The sequence below is a fragment of the Chrysemys picta genome, chromosome 10, assembly GCF_011386835.1.
Source record: "Chrysemys picta bellii isolate R12L10 chromosome 10, ASM1138683v2, whole genome shotgun sequence".
In the NCBI taxonomy this organism is placed as follows: Eukaryota; Metazoa; Chordata; order Testudines; family Emydidae; genus Chrysemys; species Chrysemys picta.
Genome location: NC_088800.1, coordinates 42,143,029 through 42,161,768, shown reverse-complemented (window position 1 = coordinate 42,161,768; position 18,740 = coordinate 42,143,029). Strand labels below are relative to the sequence as shown.

The window sequence follows — 18,740 nt, the reverse complement described above, 5'->3', positions numbered from 1 at the left end:
TACATGGCCCCTAGCTCTCACAGGTAGGAATACAATGTTGCTACATTGACAATTCCTTCACTGACCCAGGGCTGTGCACACAGCAGGAGCAGAGGAGACACCTCCAGATCAGAGAAGATGCACCAGGAGTCACACATCTGATTTTCCAATTATTGTTTACCATCATCTCGTTTGCAACGCATGCTCTGGCCAAAAGTTACATTCTCCAGGCATCACAGAAAAAAGAGGCAGCAGCAACACTGAGGTACCATGCAAAAAGCAGCGATATTAAAGGAAAAGTTATGGATACAAGCATCAAATATTTAAACAGGTAAAAATCTCACTCCTTTCAAATACAGAGGATTTAAAACCATATCAGTGAAGAGCCTATTTGTAAAGCAAACATACTTAGCTTCCTCCACCACTTCCACCTCGGCCTGTGCTGTGATTGGTGCATTGGAGTGTGCCCCTGTTGGGTCGTCAACATTTAGTTCTCCGTTGGTCGAACTGACCACCTGAAACACAAAACAAAAGCAGCTAGGAATGAAGTCTCTTGGCAGGGTTAATCAGCAGCTCACAATTGAGTGATAGGTCTGTCCTGACAATGGATGCTGTAGGAAGAACATGTAAAACCTACAGCATGAGTACAAGGCACTTTCTACTGTTGACGCCTTCCTCCTGGCCACGGTACACTCTCCTAGAAGTCTGTAGAATTCAATAAGACTTCCCACAACAGTGATTGAGTGCCGAAGTAGGCCTGTTCTCTACAATACGTTCTTCACCGTGCTTGTTTTAATGGATCAAATGATGGGACTTCCACCACTTCCTTTGGGAGGCTGTGCCACAATCTGTCTCTTATATTCAAACTAATTTTTCTTCGTTTCATCCCATGACTCCTACTTCCACCCTTGTAACATCTGGTTATATGGTACATTTCTGCTGAATATTTTCCTCCAACACTTTTACATCAGATTTTTCGAAAGTCACCAACTTCTGAGTCCCAAGCTTTTGACTCCAAGCTGTACACTGGCCACTTGGACAGCACCATGGAAAGATCAGCTGAAGAGCTCAACGCAAAATAGGTCTAAGGCTTGGTCTACACTAAACCCCCAAATCGAACTAAGGTACGCAACTTCAGCTACGTGAATAACGTAGCTGAAGTCGACGTACCTTAGTTCGAACTTACCGCGGTCCACACCCGGCAGGCAGATTCCCCGGCGACTCCGCGTACTCCTCGCGGCGAGCAGGATTACCGGAGTCGACGGGGAGCACTTCTGAGTTCGATTTATCGCGTCCAGACAAGACGCGATAAATCGAACCCAGAAGTTCGATTGCCTGCCGCCGAACCAGCGCGGTAAGTATAGACAAGCCCTAAGTGTTTTGACACTAGGTAACAAGATATCTTGTGGAGGCAAAATGGATTCCTTAGCACTTGGATACCAAACTGATAGAGGCACCACCTGAATATGGTCCACTAGTAGCCTGAGTGTCAGTAACTCCTCTGCCCTAGTCACTGCCACTGATGGCAGAGGAACTGATTTGGGAACATACTCTACCTCATTTTCCTCAGAGAAGTGAATTATTTTGCTTAAAATAATTTTCTTGTGGCAAGGTGTGCACTTGAACTCTAATTTCCATTTCCCTCAATATAATTCACATCATAGGCCGCTCAACAATTCTCACTATTGGTGGTTTTAAAGCACCCAGTTCTCCAGCTCCTAAGAGTCTGAGATACTGTAGCCAGGAGAACAAGGAGGAGGTTCTGAGAAACTCAGTCACCATACTACAGCAACTGCAACTATGATGACAATGACTATGGAACAGGTTCACTGAAGACCAGACTGTAGCTACTCTGGTTGGCCTTCCACACTCATCTGGAAAGCACCAGGGACTCTTGAGTACTACTGAAAACCTTTACAACTGCAGATTCTTGAAGTGACTGCACATCCTGGCCAAATGGTGAATGATGTATGGTTGCTCCCACTCCTATTACCCTGTTAGAAGGCAAAGACAAAGTACCATGCATATCACTTGCTATTATCCCACATTTAGGAAGAGTTAGAGACCGAAATTGTAATGGTGATAACTAAGTCGGGGAAGCAGTATGGCCTACGCTGCTGTCAGATGTCAGGATTCATGGTGTTACCAGGTACTCCCTGTTGGGCTAGGATGACCTGAGCACCAGAAATATTGGAGCGGGGGAGAAGGAAGCCAAAATTGTAGCAGTTCTTAAAGGTGGCTTGGTATTTATTTTATCCATATAGATACCCATTTCCCTGTAAGTTCTCCATGTTGTGTGTGCCCCAAGTGTCCTTTTTCTCTCTGGGAAATGTTTATAGGGTGGCTGGCCCCACCCAGCCTATGCCCAAACACTTCCAAATTCAGTACCTTTCCCAAGTGTTGCTTCTCCTCAGCTGTTGACCCTGGTGCTGTTTACACCTTCACTAGTGTTGCCTCTTCTGCTGCTACTCTGGAATGAGCTGATTTATGTAGGGCCTCAGCCCCCACTGTGCCCCGGAAGATTTTGCTAAGGTTAACCCTTTACCCCCAATCGGATATTGCAGATTATGTATTCCTTATGCCACCTGATCTTAAACCAAACTTTGCACCCTTGATAATCTGTACGTTATTCCCTGATAACCAGAAACTTCTATGCTCAAACTCTGTTCACTTTTTTTTTTAACATCATCTTAATGAAATTTTTAATGTTAATTGAAGCCATCCCCTAGTTGTAATTTCTAGGGGCATGTCTACACGACAAACTTTTGCTGATGCAAGCGACATTGACATAAAGTTAGCAAGTTAGCATCTTGCTTGTGCAGGTGCATACTTGGCACTTGCGTTGTCACCGCACATATTCACCAGGAGTGCTTGTGTCAAAGCACAGTGCGGTGTACCATGCGATGCAGCATCCCACTAGGCAACTCGCCACCTTCCAGTGCACTGTCTTTTTTTTTTGGAAGTTTTGGCAATGCATGGTGGGCCAGAAATGAGTTCCGCAGCAGTGACTGGGAGCAAGGGGGTCAAGTTCTCATCATGCAACTTTCTCCACCCCAAAATGTCACCTCTATCCCGTAATTTTGCACCTATTTTGAAAATCCCATGAACCCATGCGTGACTCATCACTGACTGCCATCTGTGAGAGAAGCATGCAGCTTGCACAACTCTGTACTTTTGCCATGAGTGTGTTGCAAACACAGGACATTCTGATCCTTCAGTATTTACAGGCGCAAGAAGAGCCACGGGAAACATGATGATTTCCTGGAGGTCAGATTGCTGTAGGACATAGTGAGAACCAATTCAAGATTCTTGGTGGTGCTCAAGGAGCAGCTGCAAACAGTGGAATACCACTTCTGGGCCCAAGAACTGGGCACTGGCTGGTGGAATCACATGTAACGTAGGCTTGGGATGATGGCTGCAGAACTCTCGGATGTGCAAGGATCTATGTGCCAAACCTGCCCCACCTCTCCAGCACAGAGACACCAAAATGAGAGCTGGACTGACAGTGGAGAAGCGAGTGATGATGGCACTGTGGAAACCTGCCACAGTGGAGTTGGAAAAGCCACTGTGGGGCCATTTTCATGCAAATGTGCAAGCCCATTAATCATCTCCTGTTATCATAGAAATGTAGAACTGGAAGGGAGCTTGAAAGGTCATCGAGTTCAGACCACTGCCTTCACAGCAGGACCAAGTACTGTCCCGGAGAGATTATTTTGCCCCAGATCCCTAAATGGTCCCCTCAAGGATTGAACTCAAACCCTAGGTTTAGCAGGCCAATGCTCAAACCACTGAGCTATCCCCCCGGCTCATGAAGCTGTACACTGGCCACTTGGACAGCACCATGGAAAGATTCAACTATCGGCTCAGCAGGTGCCGAATGACAGTTGAATGCACTTTTGGTAGACTGAAAGGAGGATAGCATGGCTTACTCAAAAGACTGGATCTCTGTGAGAAAAATATCCCAATGGCTATAGCTACCTGTTGTGTCCTGCACAATATCTGTGAGGCAAAGGGGAAAAGTTGCCGTTGGGATAGAGGTGGAGCAGCTGTCTGCTGAATTTGAATAGTCCAATGCAAGGGCTATCATAACAGCTCAGTGTGCAGCTACATGGCTCAGGAAGGCTTTGAAAGAGCACTTTAACGGAAAGCCACAGTTGTGGTGGACTGTGCACTACCTAGGCCTGAAGTTTGGGGCCTCTTAGGAATTGTGTGGTGCTTGGTGCACACCTATGAACAGAACACTGACAAAGCACTGATTACTGCTGTGATGCTTGCTGTACATTTATGATTATTATGCTGTGTTTTGTCACTGACCCTGTGAGTTGTGTCCCAGTGTAAAAGTAAGTGGATGTCTTTGATACCACCAGTCATTCTGCAACATAAATTGGGAACTAATAAAGATGAATTATTTTCCAAACAATAGAGTTTTATTGAGTAACAAACACACTTCAAAACTTCTGTGCATGTTAAAAGCAAATTAATAAATTTAGTAAGATTTTAATGTAACAGAATTTAACAAAAGGAAAGGAACATTTATGTCTATTTTGGTTACACACACATCATCTGTGGCTCTCACAGGTCAGTGTATGTGAAGCTTCGTTATCTTTACTGTCCCCTGATGTGCCATAGCAGGGGTAGGGATGTGGTCCCTGATGCCATGTGAAATATTTGGGGGGGGGGGTATAGGGAGATACTATACTGGTGTTCTCCATGGACTGCAAAGGGAGGCAAGCCTGGGACTGTTGAAACTGTAGATTCACAGGCGCCTGGATTATCTGTGTTTGCAGCAGAAGCCCCACTATAAACTGGTGCAACTTCCTCTGACTCCCAGGCCTTTCTCCTGTCAGCTCTTTCCTTCTCCAGGCTGTCTGGAATATTCATCCTCCAGGTCCTCTGCTGACAGCCTAGTGCAGCACCGACTTGCAGGATCTTGCTGAATATGTCATCCAAGTCCTCCTCTTTCTCCTCCTTATCTGACTCAGGCATTCTGAGAGTGTGGAGGGGATCCCCTGAAGGCTGCAATGGCAGCAGCTACAGATAAAACACAGAGGTTCCAAAAACAACGAGGAGTCCTTGTGGCACCTTAGAGACTAACAAATGTATTTGGGCATAAGCTTTCATGGGCTAAAACCCCCTTCATCAGATGCATGGAGTGAAAAAACACAGAAAGCAGTATAAATATTGCAGCACATGAAAAGATGGGAATTTCCTTACCAAGTGGGGGGTCAGTGCTAATGAGGCTAATTCAATTAAGGTGGAAGTGGTCTATTCTCAACAGCTGACAATAAGGGGTGAATATCAAGGGAGGGAAAATTACTTTTGTAGTGCTAATGAGGCCAATGCAATCAAGGTGGATGTCACCCATTTCCAACAGTTCTAAAGTCACAACAAAAAGCGAAGGTTAAGATACAGAACTCCCTTCCTGTGCATGCCTGAAGTTTTAAACAAGACATGCTTATTGACACCTCTGCTTCGGAGTGCTTGTGCACAGCACCACGCACAGATCCTACCATGGTGACTATGGCCTGCCAGGGGTAAGGGAAATGAGGAAGGAATTGCTTGGTTGCATGAAATGATGAGTAACAGGACACTGGCACTGAATACTGGCACCTTTTCCACAGGTGGTGGTGATTTTAGCTGATCTCACACTCTTGAGGGTAACAAAGGCACAGAGAACACAGCTGCTGCTGGCGTCCTGACGCCGCCCCAGCCTGTGTACTGCTAGCCTGTGTATTGCAATGGTGTCTGCTGAAGTTATCATTGACTGGTGCAGGAAACCGTCCTACCGTGGAGGAAGAAATAAGGCTGCCATCCCTAGAAAACTGCTGGAGAGGATTGCAGAGGACCTCCATGAAAGTTTCATTGAAATCTCTTAGGAGGATTCAAGGGGCATCCCTAGATACATAAACTGCACTGCATGGTCCCCTGCCTAACTGTACAAAGGAATGAAAAGCAGATAACGGTACCTGGCTTAATTGTTTTGTTGCCTCTTCTAGTACCAGTAAATTAATGAAAAGTTGATAGCTGTGTCCTGCTAAGTTGGGGGTTCCAGCAGAGTAATGGGAAATAAATTTACACACTTTTCCTTTCCCTTCATTAGGCTCGCCCCTGATTGACTGCCAGGACTGGCCTGACTGCAGTGGAGTCAGAAACAGGTCTTGGGTCACAGCATAACTAGACCCCTCAGCCGCATGTCCCCCATCCTCCTTCTTGTCCTCGCTGTTCACGTCAGGGGCCTGTGACTCGGGCTCCTCAGAAGTATCCATGGTGGCGTGTGGGGTGGCGGTGGGGTTTCTGTCAAGTATGGCGTTATGTTCTTCGTAAATGTGGCAGGTCTGTGGCTTCGCTCTGGATCAAAGGCCTCCCTGACCTTCTGGTATGCCTGCCACTGCTCCTTTGCTTTCACATGGCACTGCTGCTGATCCCTGTTATATTCCTTCTCCTGCATTCCTCGTGCAATCTGCTCAGAGACGGCCATGTTTCTACAGCTGGTCCATAGCTGTGCTTGCACAGCCTCTTCTCCCCACAGACCCAGGAGATCCAATATCTCCTCTCTACTTCAAGCCAGAGCCTGTCTGGAGCACGTAGCCAGCATGGTCAGCTGGGCAGTTGAACACAACAGTGGAGAGCTGCTAGATGTGCTTGCCAAGCTGGACAATCAGGAAAAGGCATTTTAAAAATCTGCAGGGCTTTAAAGGGTGGGGGCTTCCTGATCTCCGTGACTCCTGGGTAGTGAAGTTCACAATTGTGCCCAGAGCAGTCAGTGCCGGACATTGTGAAACAGCTGCTAGAGGACTCTTAGGGTCGACACAGATAATGCAGCATCTACATTCAAGCTACATCAACCTCAATAAGTCAACTATGGCTCAACACTGCTTAGAGAGGTGGTGTTACTATGTCGGCATAAAGGGAAGCCTATGGCCTGGTCTACACTACGAGTTTAGGTCAACTTTAGCAGCGTTAAATCGAATTAAGCCTGGACACGTTCACACGACGAAGCCCTTTCTTTCGACTTAAAGGTCCCTTTAAACCGGTTTCTTACTCCACCTCCGACGAGGGGATTAGTGATAAAATCGGCCTTAGTGGGTCGGAATTGGGGTAGTGTGGTCGGAATTAGACGTTATTGGCCTCCGGGAGCTATCCCACAGTGCTTCATTGTGACCGCTCTGGACAGCACACTCAACTCAGATGCACTGACCAGGTAGACAGGAAAAGCCCCGCGAACGTTTGAATTTCATTTCCTGTTTGCCCAGCGTGGAGAGCACAGGTGACCATGCAGAGCTCATCAGCACAGGTAACCGTGATGGGGTCCCAGGATCGCAAAAGAGCTCCAGCATGGACCGAACAGGAGGTACGGGATCTGCTCGCCATATGGGGAGATGAATCAGTGCTAGCTGAACTCTGTAGCAGTAAAATAAATGGCAAAATATTAGAAAAGGTCTCCAAAGCCATGAAGTCCTTGGAAATGGCAGAGATCCTTAATGACTTCTTTGTTTCGGTCTTCACCGAGAAGTCTGAAGGAATGCCTAACATAGTGAATGCTAATGGGAAGGGGGTAGGTTTAGCAGATAAAATACAAAAAGAATAAGTTAAAAATCACTTAGAAAAGTTAGATGCCTGCAAGTCACCAGGGCCTGATGAAATGCATCCTAGAATATTCAAGGAGCTAATAGAGGAGGTATCTGAGCCTCTAGCTATTATCTTTGGAAAATCATGGGAGACGGGAGAGATTCCAGAAGACTGGAAAAGGGCAAATATAGTGCCCATCTATAAAAAGGGAAATAAAAACAACCCAGGAAACTACAGACCAGTTAGTTTAACTTCTGTGCCAGGGAAGATAATGGAGCAAGTAATTAAGGAAATCATCTGCAAACACTTGGAAGGTGGTAAGGTGATAGGGAACAGCCAGCATGGATTTGTGAAGAACAAATCATGTCAAACCAATCTGATAGCTTTCTTTGATAGGATAACGAGCCTTGTGGATAAGGGTGAAGCTGTGGATGTGGTATACCTAGACTTTAGTAAGGCATTTGATACAGTCTCGCATGATATTCTTATCGATAAACTAGGCAAATACAATTTAGATGGGGCTACTATAAGGTGGGTGCATAACTGGCTGGATAACCGTACTCAGAGAGTTGTTATTAATGGTTCCCAATCCTGCTGGAAAGGCATAACGAGTGGGGTACCGCAGGGGTCTGTTTTGGGACCGGCGCTGTTCAATATCTTCATCAACGACTTAGATATTGGCATAGAAAGTACGCTTATTAAATTTGCGGATGATACCAAACTGGGAGGGATTACAACTGCTTTGGAGGACAGGGTCATAATTCAAAATGATCTGGACAAATTGGAGAAATGGGCTGAGGTAAACAGGATGAAGTTTAACAAAGACAAATGCAAAGTGCTCCACTTAGGAAGGAAAAATCAGTTTCACACATACAGAATGGGAAGAGACTGTCTAGGAAGGAGTACGGCAGAAAGGGATCTAGGGGTTATAGTGGACCACAAGCTAAATATGAGTCAACAGTGTGATGCTGTTGCAAAAAAAGCAAACATGATTCTGGGATGTATTAACAGGTGGGTTGTGAGCAAGACACGAGAAGTCATTCTTCCGCTCTACTCTGCTCTGGTTAGGCCTCAGCTGGAGTATTGTGTCCAGTTCTGGGCACCGCATTTTAAAAAAGATGTGGAGAAATTGGAAAGGGTCCAGAGAAGAGCAACAAGAATGATTAAAGGTCTTGAGAACATGACCTATGAAGGAAGGCTGAAAGAATTGGGTTTGTTTAGTTTGGAAAAGAGAAGACTGAGAGGGGACATGATAGCAGTTTTCAGGTATTTAAAAGGGTGTCATAAGGAGGAGGGAGAAAACTTGTTCACCTTAGCCTCTAAGGATAGAACCAGAAGCAATGGGTTTAAACTGCAGCAAGGGAGGTCTAGGTTGGACATTAGGAAAAAGTTCCTAACTGTCAGGGTGGTTAAACACTGGAATAAATTGCCTAGGGAGGTTGTGGAATCTCCATCTCTGGAGATATTTAAGAGTAGGTTAGATAAATGTCTATCAGGGATGGTCTAGACGGTATTTGGTCCTGCCATGCGGGCAGGGGACTGGACTCGATGACCTCTCGAGGTCCCTTCCAGTCCTAGAATCTATGAATCTAAGGACAGAGGCCATAACAGGGATGCACAGCAGTGCCGCGTGAAAATTAAGGAGCTACGGCAAGCCTACCACAAAGCCAGAGAAGCAAACGGAAGGTCCGGGGCAGAGCCGCAAACTTGCCGCTTCTACGCGGAGCTGCATGCCATTCTAGGGGGTGCAGCCACCACTACCCCAACCGTGTTCTATGACTCCCTCACTGGAGAAACACACAGGGAAGAGGGTTCAGGGTATGAGGAAGATGAGGATGGAGGTAATGTAGATAGCTCACAGCAGCAAGGAAGCGGAGAAACCGGTTTCCCCAACAGCCAGGATATGTTTATCACCCTGGACCTGGAACCAGTAACCCCCAAACTCACCCAAGACCCTGAGGGCACACAGGGGACCTCTGGTGAGTGTACCTTTGTAAATATTACATATGGTTTAAAAGCAAGCGTGTTTAATGATTAATGATTAATTTGCCCTGGCAATCACGGCCAGTACAGCTACTGGAAAAGTCTGTTAACGTGTATGGGGATGGAGTGGAAATCCTCCAGGGACATCTCCAGAAAGCTCTCCTTCATGTACTCCCAAAGCCTTTGCAAAAGGTTTCTGGGGAGGGCTGCCTTATCCCGTCCGCCATGGTAGGACACTTTACCACGCCAGGTCAGTAGCACGTAGTCTGGAATCATTGCATAACAAAGCATTGTAGCGTATGGTCCCGGTGTTTGCTGGCATGCAGACAACATCCATTCCTTATCGCTCTTTGTTATCCTCAGGAGAGTGATATCATTCACGGTCACCTGGTTGAAATGGGGCGATTTTATTAAGGGGACATTCAGAGGTGCCCGTTTCTGCTCTGCTGAACAGAAATGTTCCCCGCTGTTAGCCACGCAGTGGGGGGGGGGGGAGGGGTGAAGTGATCATCCCAGAGAATTGGGTGTGGAGGGGAAGGGGGGTTAGTTGAGTTTGTGCTGCATGTTAACCCGGAAACCGCAGCCCCTCCTTTTACATTGCAAACCCATTTTAAATGGCCAACCCAATTCATGCTTGATATGGGAAATGAGGGCGCTGCAGTTTGAAACCATTCCCACATGTTAAGAAGGTTAAAAAAGCCAAAAGACTGTGGCTTACCATGGCTGCCTGCAAGCCAAATCTGTTGCCTGGCATTGCGTGAGTGATCTCTCACGAAACCGGCAGGCCCTCACTATAAGAGGAAAAATGCGACCTTGTAACGAAAGAGTGTACCCACTGTTCTCTAAAATGTGTCTTTTTTAACCACCTCTCCCTTCTCCTCCACCAGCTGCAAATGTTTCTCCTTCACAGAGGCTAGTGAACATTAGAAAGAGAAAACGGAGGACGCGGAACGATATGTTCACGGAGCTCCAGATGTCCTCCCACGCTGAAAGAGCACAGCAGAATGCGTGGAGGCAGTCAATGTCAGACATCAGAAAAGCACAATATGAACATGAGGAGAGGTGGCGGGCTGAATCGCGGGATGAACAGAGCAAGTTGCGGGCTGAAGATGATAGGTGGCGTCAGCTTGCAGACAGAAGGCAAGAGTCGATGCTCCGGCTGCTGGAGCATCAAACTGATATGCTCCAGCGTATGGTTGAGCTGCAGGAAAGGCAGCAGGAGCAGAGACCGCCGCTACAGCCCCTGTGTAACCAACAGCCCTCCTCCCCAAGTTCCATAGCCTCCTCACCCAGACGCCCAAGAACACGGTGGGGGGGGCCTCCGGCCACCCAGTCACTCCACCCCAGATGATTGCCAGAACATCAGAAGGCTGGCCTTCAATAAGAGTTAAAGTTTTAAAATGCAGTGTGTCCTTTTCCTTCCCTCCTCCCCCACCCATCCCAAGCTACCTTGGCAATTATCCCCCTAGTTGTGTGATGAATTAATAAAGAATGCATGAATGTGAAGTAACAATGACTTTATTGCCTCTGCAAGCGGTGCTCAAAGTGGGGAGGGGAGGGTGGGGTGGTTGGTTTACAAGGAAGTAGAGTGAACCGGGTGAGGGGTGGGGGGGAGGGTTCATCAAGGAGAAACAAACAGAAGTTTCACACCGTAGCCTGGCCAGTCACAAAACTTGTTTTCAAAGCTTCTCTGATGCGCACCGCGCCCTGCTGTGCTCCTCTAACCGCCCTGGTGTCTGGCTGCGTGTAATTTGCGGCCAGGCGATTTGCCTCAACCTCCCACCCCGCCATAAATGTCTCCCCCTTACTCTCACAGATATTGTGGAGCGCACAGCAAGCAGCAATAACAATGGGGATATTCTTTTAGCTGAGGTCTGAGCGAGTCAGTAAGCTGCGCCAGCGCGCTTTTAAACGTCCAAATGCACATTCCACCACCATTCGGCACTTGCTGAGCCTGTAGTTGAACAGGTCCTGACTCCTGTCCAGGCTGCCTGTGTACGGCTTCATGAGCCATGGCATTAAGGGGTAGGCTGGGTCCCCAAGGATCATGATAGGCATTTCAACATCCCCAACGGTTACTTTCTGGTCCAGGAAGAAAGTCCCTTCCTCCAGCTTTCGAAACAGAGCAGAGTGCCTGAAGACGCGAGCATCATGTACCTTTCCCGGCCATCCCACGTTGATGTTGGTGAAACGTCCCTTGTGATCCACCAGGGCTTGCAGCAGCATTGAAAGTACCCCTTGCGGTTTATGTACTCGGTGGCTTGGCGCTCCGGTGCCAAGATAGGGATATGGGTTCCGTCTATGGCCCCACCACAGTTTGGGAATCCCATTGCAGCAAAGCCATCCACTATGGCCTGCACGTTTCCCAGAGTCACTACCCTTGATATCACCAGGTCTTTGATTGCCCTGGCAACTTGGATCACAGCAGCCCCCACAGTAGATTTGCCCACTCCAAATTGATTCCCGACTGACCAGTAGCTGTCTGGCATTGCAAGCTTCCACAGGGCTATCGCCACTCGCTTCTCAACTGTGAGGGCTGCTCTCATCCTGGTATTCTGGCGCTTCAGGGCAGGGGAAAGCAAGTCACAAAGTTCCATGAAAGTGCCCTTACGCATGCGAAAGTTTCGCAGCCACTGGGAATCATCCCATGCCTGCAGCTTGATGCGGTCCCACCAGTCTGTGCTTGTTTCCCGTGCCCAGAATCGGCGTTCCACGCCATGAACCTGCCCCAGTAACACCCATGATTTCCACATTGCTGGGGCCTGTGCCTTGTGAGAGGTCTATGTCCATGTCAATTTCCTCATCACTCTCGTCGCCGCGCTGCAATCGCCTCCTCGGCTGGTCCGGGTTTCGCTTTGGCATGTCCTGGCTCTGCATATACTCCAGGACAATGCACGTGGTGTTCATAGTGCTCATAATTGCCGCGGTGATCTGAGCGGGCTCCATGATCCCAGTGCTAGCTATGGCGCCTGGTCTGAAAAAAGGTGCGAAACTAGTATCTGACGGACCAGGGGAAGGAAGGAGGGAGGGAGGGAGGGCCGAGTGACGACATGGCGTACAGGTACAGGAATTAAAATCAAGAAAGGTGGCTGTGCATCAGGGAGAAACACAAACAACTGTTACACAGAATGCCCTCCCCAAAGATTAAACTCAAAACCCTGGGTTTAGCAGGCCGTTGATTTCACGGAGGGAGGGGGAAGCTAATGAATACATAACAAATCTATTTTTTACATCTTAAGCTGGCAGCCGACGGTGCAGCATGACTGATAGCCACTGCAGTACGATGACGATGGATACCAGTCGTAATATACCATCTTCTACCAAAAGGCAAGGGGCTGCTGCTGTGTAGCAATGCAGCCCCACGTCTGCCAGCACCCAGATCGCCCTTGGCCTCTTCTGGGTGCTTAGCAGAAAATACGGGGCGATTGGCAGAAAATAGCATACTATGACTGACAGCCATCATCATCAAGACAGTTGCATGTCTGCCCAGGTGCCCATGATTGACAGCCACTGCAGTACGACGACGATGGATACCAATCGTAATATACCATCTTCTACCAAAAGGCAAGGGGCTGGTGCAATGCAGCCCTATGGCTGCCAGCCCCACGGCTACCAGTCAAGCTGCACCGTCTACCGCCAAAAGGCAGTTAGATGCTGCTGCTGTGTAGCAATGCAGTACCACGTCTGCCGGCACCCAGATGACATATGGTGACGGTGAGCTGATCTGAGCGGGCTCCATGCTTGCCGTGGTATGTTGTCTGCACAGGTAACCCAGGTAATAAGGCGCGAATCTATTGTCTGCCGTTGCTCTGACGGAGGGGGAGGGGCCTGACGACATGTACCCAGAACCCTCCGCGACACTGTTTTGCATCATTCAGGCATTGGGATCTCAACCCAGAATTCCAATGGGCGGCGGAGACTGCGGGAACTGTGGGATAGCTACGCTATAGTGCAACGCTCCGGAAGTCGACGCTAGCCTCGGTACTGTGGACGCGGTCCGCCGACTAGAGCACTTAGAGCATTTTATGTGGGGACACACACAATCAGCTGTATAAAACCGATATCTATAAAACCGGCTTCTATAAATTCGACCTAATTTCGTAGTGTAGACATACCCTTACCGGCATAACTATATTGGTACAATTATACCCGTATAGCTATACCGGTATAATGCCTCCTGTGGACACACTTATTTCAGAATAAAAGTGCCTTTTTTCAGTTTAGCTTATATCACTTTCACAGATAAACTAAACTGGAAAATGGCACTTTTATTCTGAAATAAGAGTGTCCACCCAGGGTATACCACCGGTATAGCTGTAGTGGTATAATATGTGTCTATAAATTTTCCTTGTTTAGACAAACGCTGAGTCAATGTAGAACAGAGCCACAGATATCCTGCAGACACAAATTCCTCATCCCAGTTTTCAATGTCCCAGGTGCCCAGAGAATTCTCTATGTGAAAAGACCCACTAACATGCTGGACTATAAAAAAAACAAGAGTCCCTTGAATCTAGCCAACTATTAGCAGCAAAGATTTATACCTCAGCAAGAATTGGTATTAAAGTTGCAAGCAGTCTTTCCACACAGAAGTTCTTGGGAGGCTTTAAAGTTTCTAGATCTCTTAGTGCGCACCTATAAAGGGGGCTTGTAAGCATGCCATATAGTGTAAGAGTCACCTCATGGCCAGTCTGGCTAGGACCTGCACATGGAGAATAGTACCATCCCACCCAGGAGGAGACTCCCATAAACAATGATTAATTAACTGGTGATGTTACTCTCTCAGTAGTGTCTGTAGTTTGCACTTTCAGTTGGGATTCTACAGAGTTCTGAGAGCACTATGAAATGAGAGCTCAATCATTCTTCAGCCAGTGAGAGACCTTATGTGCCATTTTGGCTGGTGAGAAGCAACACCTTTAAAGTACCTCCTGAAGGAGGATGCAAAGGATTCCGTATGGCATGATCATAACCATGTGTGTAGAAGAAATGTATTTGGCTTTTGCTAAGTGTTTACTCTGTGGTGCACATAGTACCTACCTAGAAGGAAGAAGGGAGAAAAACAGTATGCAGATCAATCCTTTATGACCGAATATTCAAATAGCACTTTTGTAAAACACCCCCCCATATCAGAGTGAATTAAAAACCAACTAGTTCACTGTGCGATGTGTATAATGCTTCTGAAGAATTTTCAAAAAGTAACAGGGCTCAATTCCTCAAAGGCTCAGACCTCTCTTACTTCCTCCAGTTCTGGCACACACTATGGAAAAAATCTCACATTCACTTCTACACATCAGTTCCTCCCTGTTACTAGTGTAATAAAGTTACTCTTAGCTAGGCTGGAAGGCAGTACGAGACAGCTGATTTATGAAAAAGAAAACTCTTTTCAGCTGATTTGGAACTAAGGAATTGTGCATAATGTTAACCTTTATAGCGTTTACTACTGTTACTCATTCTACCTTCATTACCACTATTACGTCGCTTGTTACATCCTATCTCTGAAACAGCCACAGCTCCTGCCCCACAGAGCTTACACTTAGTACAACTGGGCCCCAACCCTGACTGAGACCTTAGGCTGCTTCTCAAATACAAACAAACAATTATGAGGTAATACATTGGGGAGCTGGAGAAATACAATGTCAACAGAACCTCAATGTAGCATCAATGCCATTAGTGACAGCATTTTAATGTGCTACTCTCATCAATCTGAGGGGAAAAGTAACTACCTCTTCTTCCCACTAGCCATTCTACAGTGCATCACTACACTCAACCCAGTGATGCCCTCCCTGGATATATCTCATAAGATGCATTCAACCATCTGCTCACACACAGTCTACATATAAAAACTGAACTAGAAGAGCAGTAACTTTTTCCTAGCACTTTTGTGCTTGTATGCAACAACCCACTTAGGTTTATGTCAATTGTCAGTAACACATCGAATTGTCTTATAGCTTAATTACATCATTTTGGAGGATTGTATAGTCAGTCCACAATCCCATTCCGTATTCTCTCCGCTAGTTACAAGTGTAAACAGGAATAGTATTTTTTCATATACTAAACTGTAGTTAACAGTTTATCTGACAATCAAGTTTTGGTAGATCACTCCATATATCTTATTTTAAATAATTCCTGGTAGAAAGATATTGCAGGGACTGTAACAGAAGCTCAGTTGACCAGTCACTGGTCCTCTTGGGTGTCATGAGACTATAGTTTAAGCATTAAACTACTGCAGGGCAGGGCTTGTCTGCTTTGTGAAGAGAACCCAAAAAGCACAATTGCTTCTGAATGCACACAGTTCTCCTGATCACAGGAATATTGTAGCTGAGATTCAATGAGGCTTCAGGAATTTTAAGCAGATTCTGATAGCAAAGCTGTGCAGGTCAGGAAGAGGTAATACCTGTACTGATCCCCCATGACGGTCTGCAGCCAAGTGAGATGTCAGGTACGAGGTATTTGTCTGCCGGCTTGGCTGGATCTCCCACTCTCCTCGGCGGTCTGATGACGCCGTCTGCTCAGGCATTCAGAAGCATGACAGCAAGAGATGGAAGGAAAGATAAAGGTGAGCCAAGGTAAAGCAATGAGAATATAATAGTTAGTGGGGTTAGTTCACTGAAAAAAGCAAGGCATTTAAAGAACATTTAGGTTGGTTAAAAGTTCATTTTACCAAACACATTGCACGTTTGAGAGCAGTAAATGCTGGAGAGGATTCATTCAACCGAGCAAATGGTGAAATGAATTTTCAGAACACACCTGAGCTACTTCAGTATGGGTTCTGTTTAGATATTTTGACAAAGGAATTTACAAACTAGTGAATGGAACTGTAATATATTTTTAACTAGGCCTGTCAGGACACAGATGCTAGAGCTTATCTGCAGTGGGGTCAGACACACAAATCCAGCCTCCACTGGACATAGGGCTTTTGAGTCCAGGAGCCCAAATTGCAAGATGTCTGATGAGAAGCATGTTTATTATACCAGGAGCTGGTTTCAAAACACACCCAGTAATGCAAATGTGAGTTTCGCCTGAAAACAAGCCCCAGTAAATCAGAAGTTGTTATAATGTTCTCTTCTTCCAAATGGAGACAAGAGTACTAAACTAGTCAAAGAGGTCAAAGCCATTGCTTTCAGCTACCATTACTTAGCTGGAAAGTTTTGTAGGCTATGGCTACACTATGAGGTTTTTAGTGACACGGCTGTGCCGCTACAGCCATGCTGCTAAAAGGCACACAGTGTAGCTACTGTTTGTCGGCAGGTGAGAGCTCTCCTGCCGACAGAAAATTTCCACCCCCCACGAGGGGCAGGAGAGTGCTCTTGCAGACAAAGTGCTGTTCACACTGGCACTTTTCATCTGTAAAATTTTTGTTGTTCAGGGGTGTGTGTGGTTTTTTTTTTTTTAACACCCCCAAATGACAAAAGTTTTGCCGACAAAGTGCCAGTGTAGACAAACCCTTAGCTACTCCTGAAACGTCAAGTATTAGCCACTGAAACAGAAGAAACAATGGCTTGCTACATAATGGTAAAATCACATGTTCCCATAAAAACAAAGGTCTTCTCTATGCAATATGTGGCCAACGCATCTAACCATGGGAACTATCAAACCAGTGTGTTAAACAAAAGTAAAAAAGCATCAGTAAGGGGAAAGAGAAGGACTGGTTAGAGAGAAGAATGGAACACTATTGGTACACATTCCATCTAAACAATCAGGTCAGTTTTTCTGTATGTTCGCTTTCTTAGTGCGTTTCATATACCTTTGCAGAAGTTAATATAACTGGACAGTGGAGTCCACAAAGTATAACTTTTGGGAAGAGAGATACAAGCTATATCTAAAGATTGTAATATAGCACAAAGAGTAGACTCTCTACATGCTCTTTCTGCCCCAAGTGCAATCAGTACCTCTCACAAAGTAAAACTAGCTCAAATTAATGGTGAGAGACTGTTGTGCTTGGCATCCGCTTAGAAATACTTTACTAGGAAGCTTAATTCAGCTACCTGAACAATAGAGATGGAACATTCTCTAAACTGGAGAGACTAATTCAAATTCTTCTCCATGCTCTCAGGGCTTATCTACAGGAACATAATTTGTGGCAAGCTGGCTGTAAATTTACACTGCACTACTGTACAGCATACTAAGTACCTATGTGGACACTACTGCTGGGCATTAGAAGTTCCCTAGTGCACTTCAATCTACTCTCTTTCAAAGTGGTGTAGATCAAAGTGCACTAAGGAGTTTCCAGTGCACAGCAGCTGGAGCCACATGGACACTTAGCATGCCGTATGCAAGCATGGCTTTCATTTACATCCCAGCTTGCCATGAACTAAGTGTTCATTTAGACCAGTGGCTCTCAACCTTTCCAGACTACTGCATCCCTTTCAGGAGTCTGATTTGTCTTGCGTACCCCCAAGTTACACCTCACTTAAAAACTACTTGCTTACAAAATCAGAAATCAAAATACAAAAGTGCCACAGCACACTGTTACTGAAATAACAAGGAGTCTGGTGGCACCTTAAAGACTAACAGATTTATTTGGGCATAAGCTTTCGTGAGTAAAAACCTCACTTCTTCGGATGCATAGAGTGAAAGTTACAGATGCAGGCATTATATACTGACACATGGAGAGCAGGGAGTTACTTCACAAGTAACTCCCTGCTCTCCATGTGTCAGTATATAATGCCTGCATCTGTAACTTTCACTCTATGCATCCGAAGAAGTGAGGTTTTTACTCACGAAAGCTTATGCCCAAATAAATCTGTTAGTCTTTAAGGTGCCACCAGACTCCTTGTTGTTTTTGTAGATACAGACTAACACGGCTACCCCCTGATACTTGTTACTGAAATATTGCTTGAATTATTTTATAATTATATGGTAAAATGAAAAAGTAACTGGAATATAAATGGTGTAGTTACATTTCAGTGTATAGTATAAACAAGTCACTGTCTGTATGAAATTTTAGTTTGAACTGACTTTGCTAGTGCTTGTTACGTAGCCTGTTGTAAAACTAAGGAAATATCTAGATGAGTTGATGTACCCCCTGGAAGACCTATGTGTACTCCCAGGGGTATGTGTACCCCTGGTTGAGAACCACTGATTTAGACAAGCCCACAGCAGTAGACTACATGACAATAGTCAGCCAATGGAACTCCGTTAGCTGCATTACTATCACCACAAAACACACACACAGATCAGTGCTACTAGGGCAGGACACTTGGTATTCCTTT

At 46.1% G+C, this 18,740-nt stretch overlaps 1 protein-coding gene across 6 annotated transcripts in view; it reads right to left on the bottom strand.

Moving 5' to 3' along the window:
- Positions 1 to 18,740, bottom strand: part of CSNK1G1 (casein kinase 1 gamma 1) — a 312,438-nt gene that overhangs the window by 12,813 nt on the left and 280,885 nt on the right. For 4 of the 6 annotated variants that reach the window (XM_065558486.1, XM_005280948.4, XM_005280949.4 and 1 more), the window contains 2 exons: positions 15,923 to 16,033; positions 388 to 494 (listed from right to left, as the gene is read on the bottom strand). In XM_065558486.1, the coding sequence (XP_065414558.1) occupies positions 388 to 494; positions 15,923 to 16,033 (218 nt within the window). The remainder of the gene's footprint in view (positions 1 to 387; positions 495 to 15,922; positions 16,034 to 18,740) is intronic. The other 2 variants (XM_042851635.2, XM_042851636.2) reach the window with 1 other exon arrangement.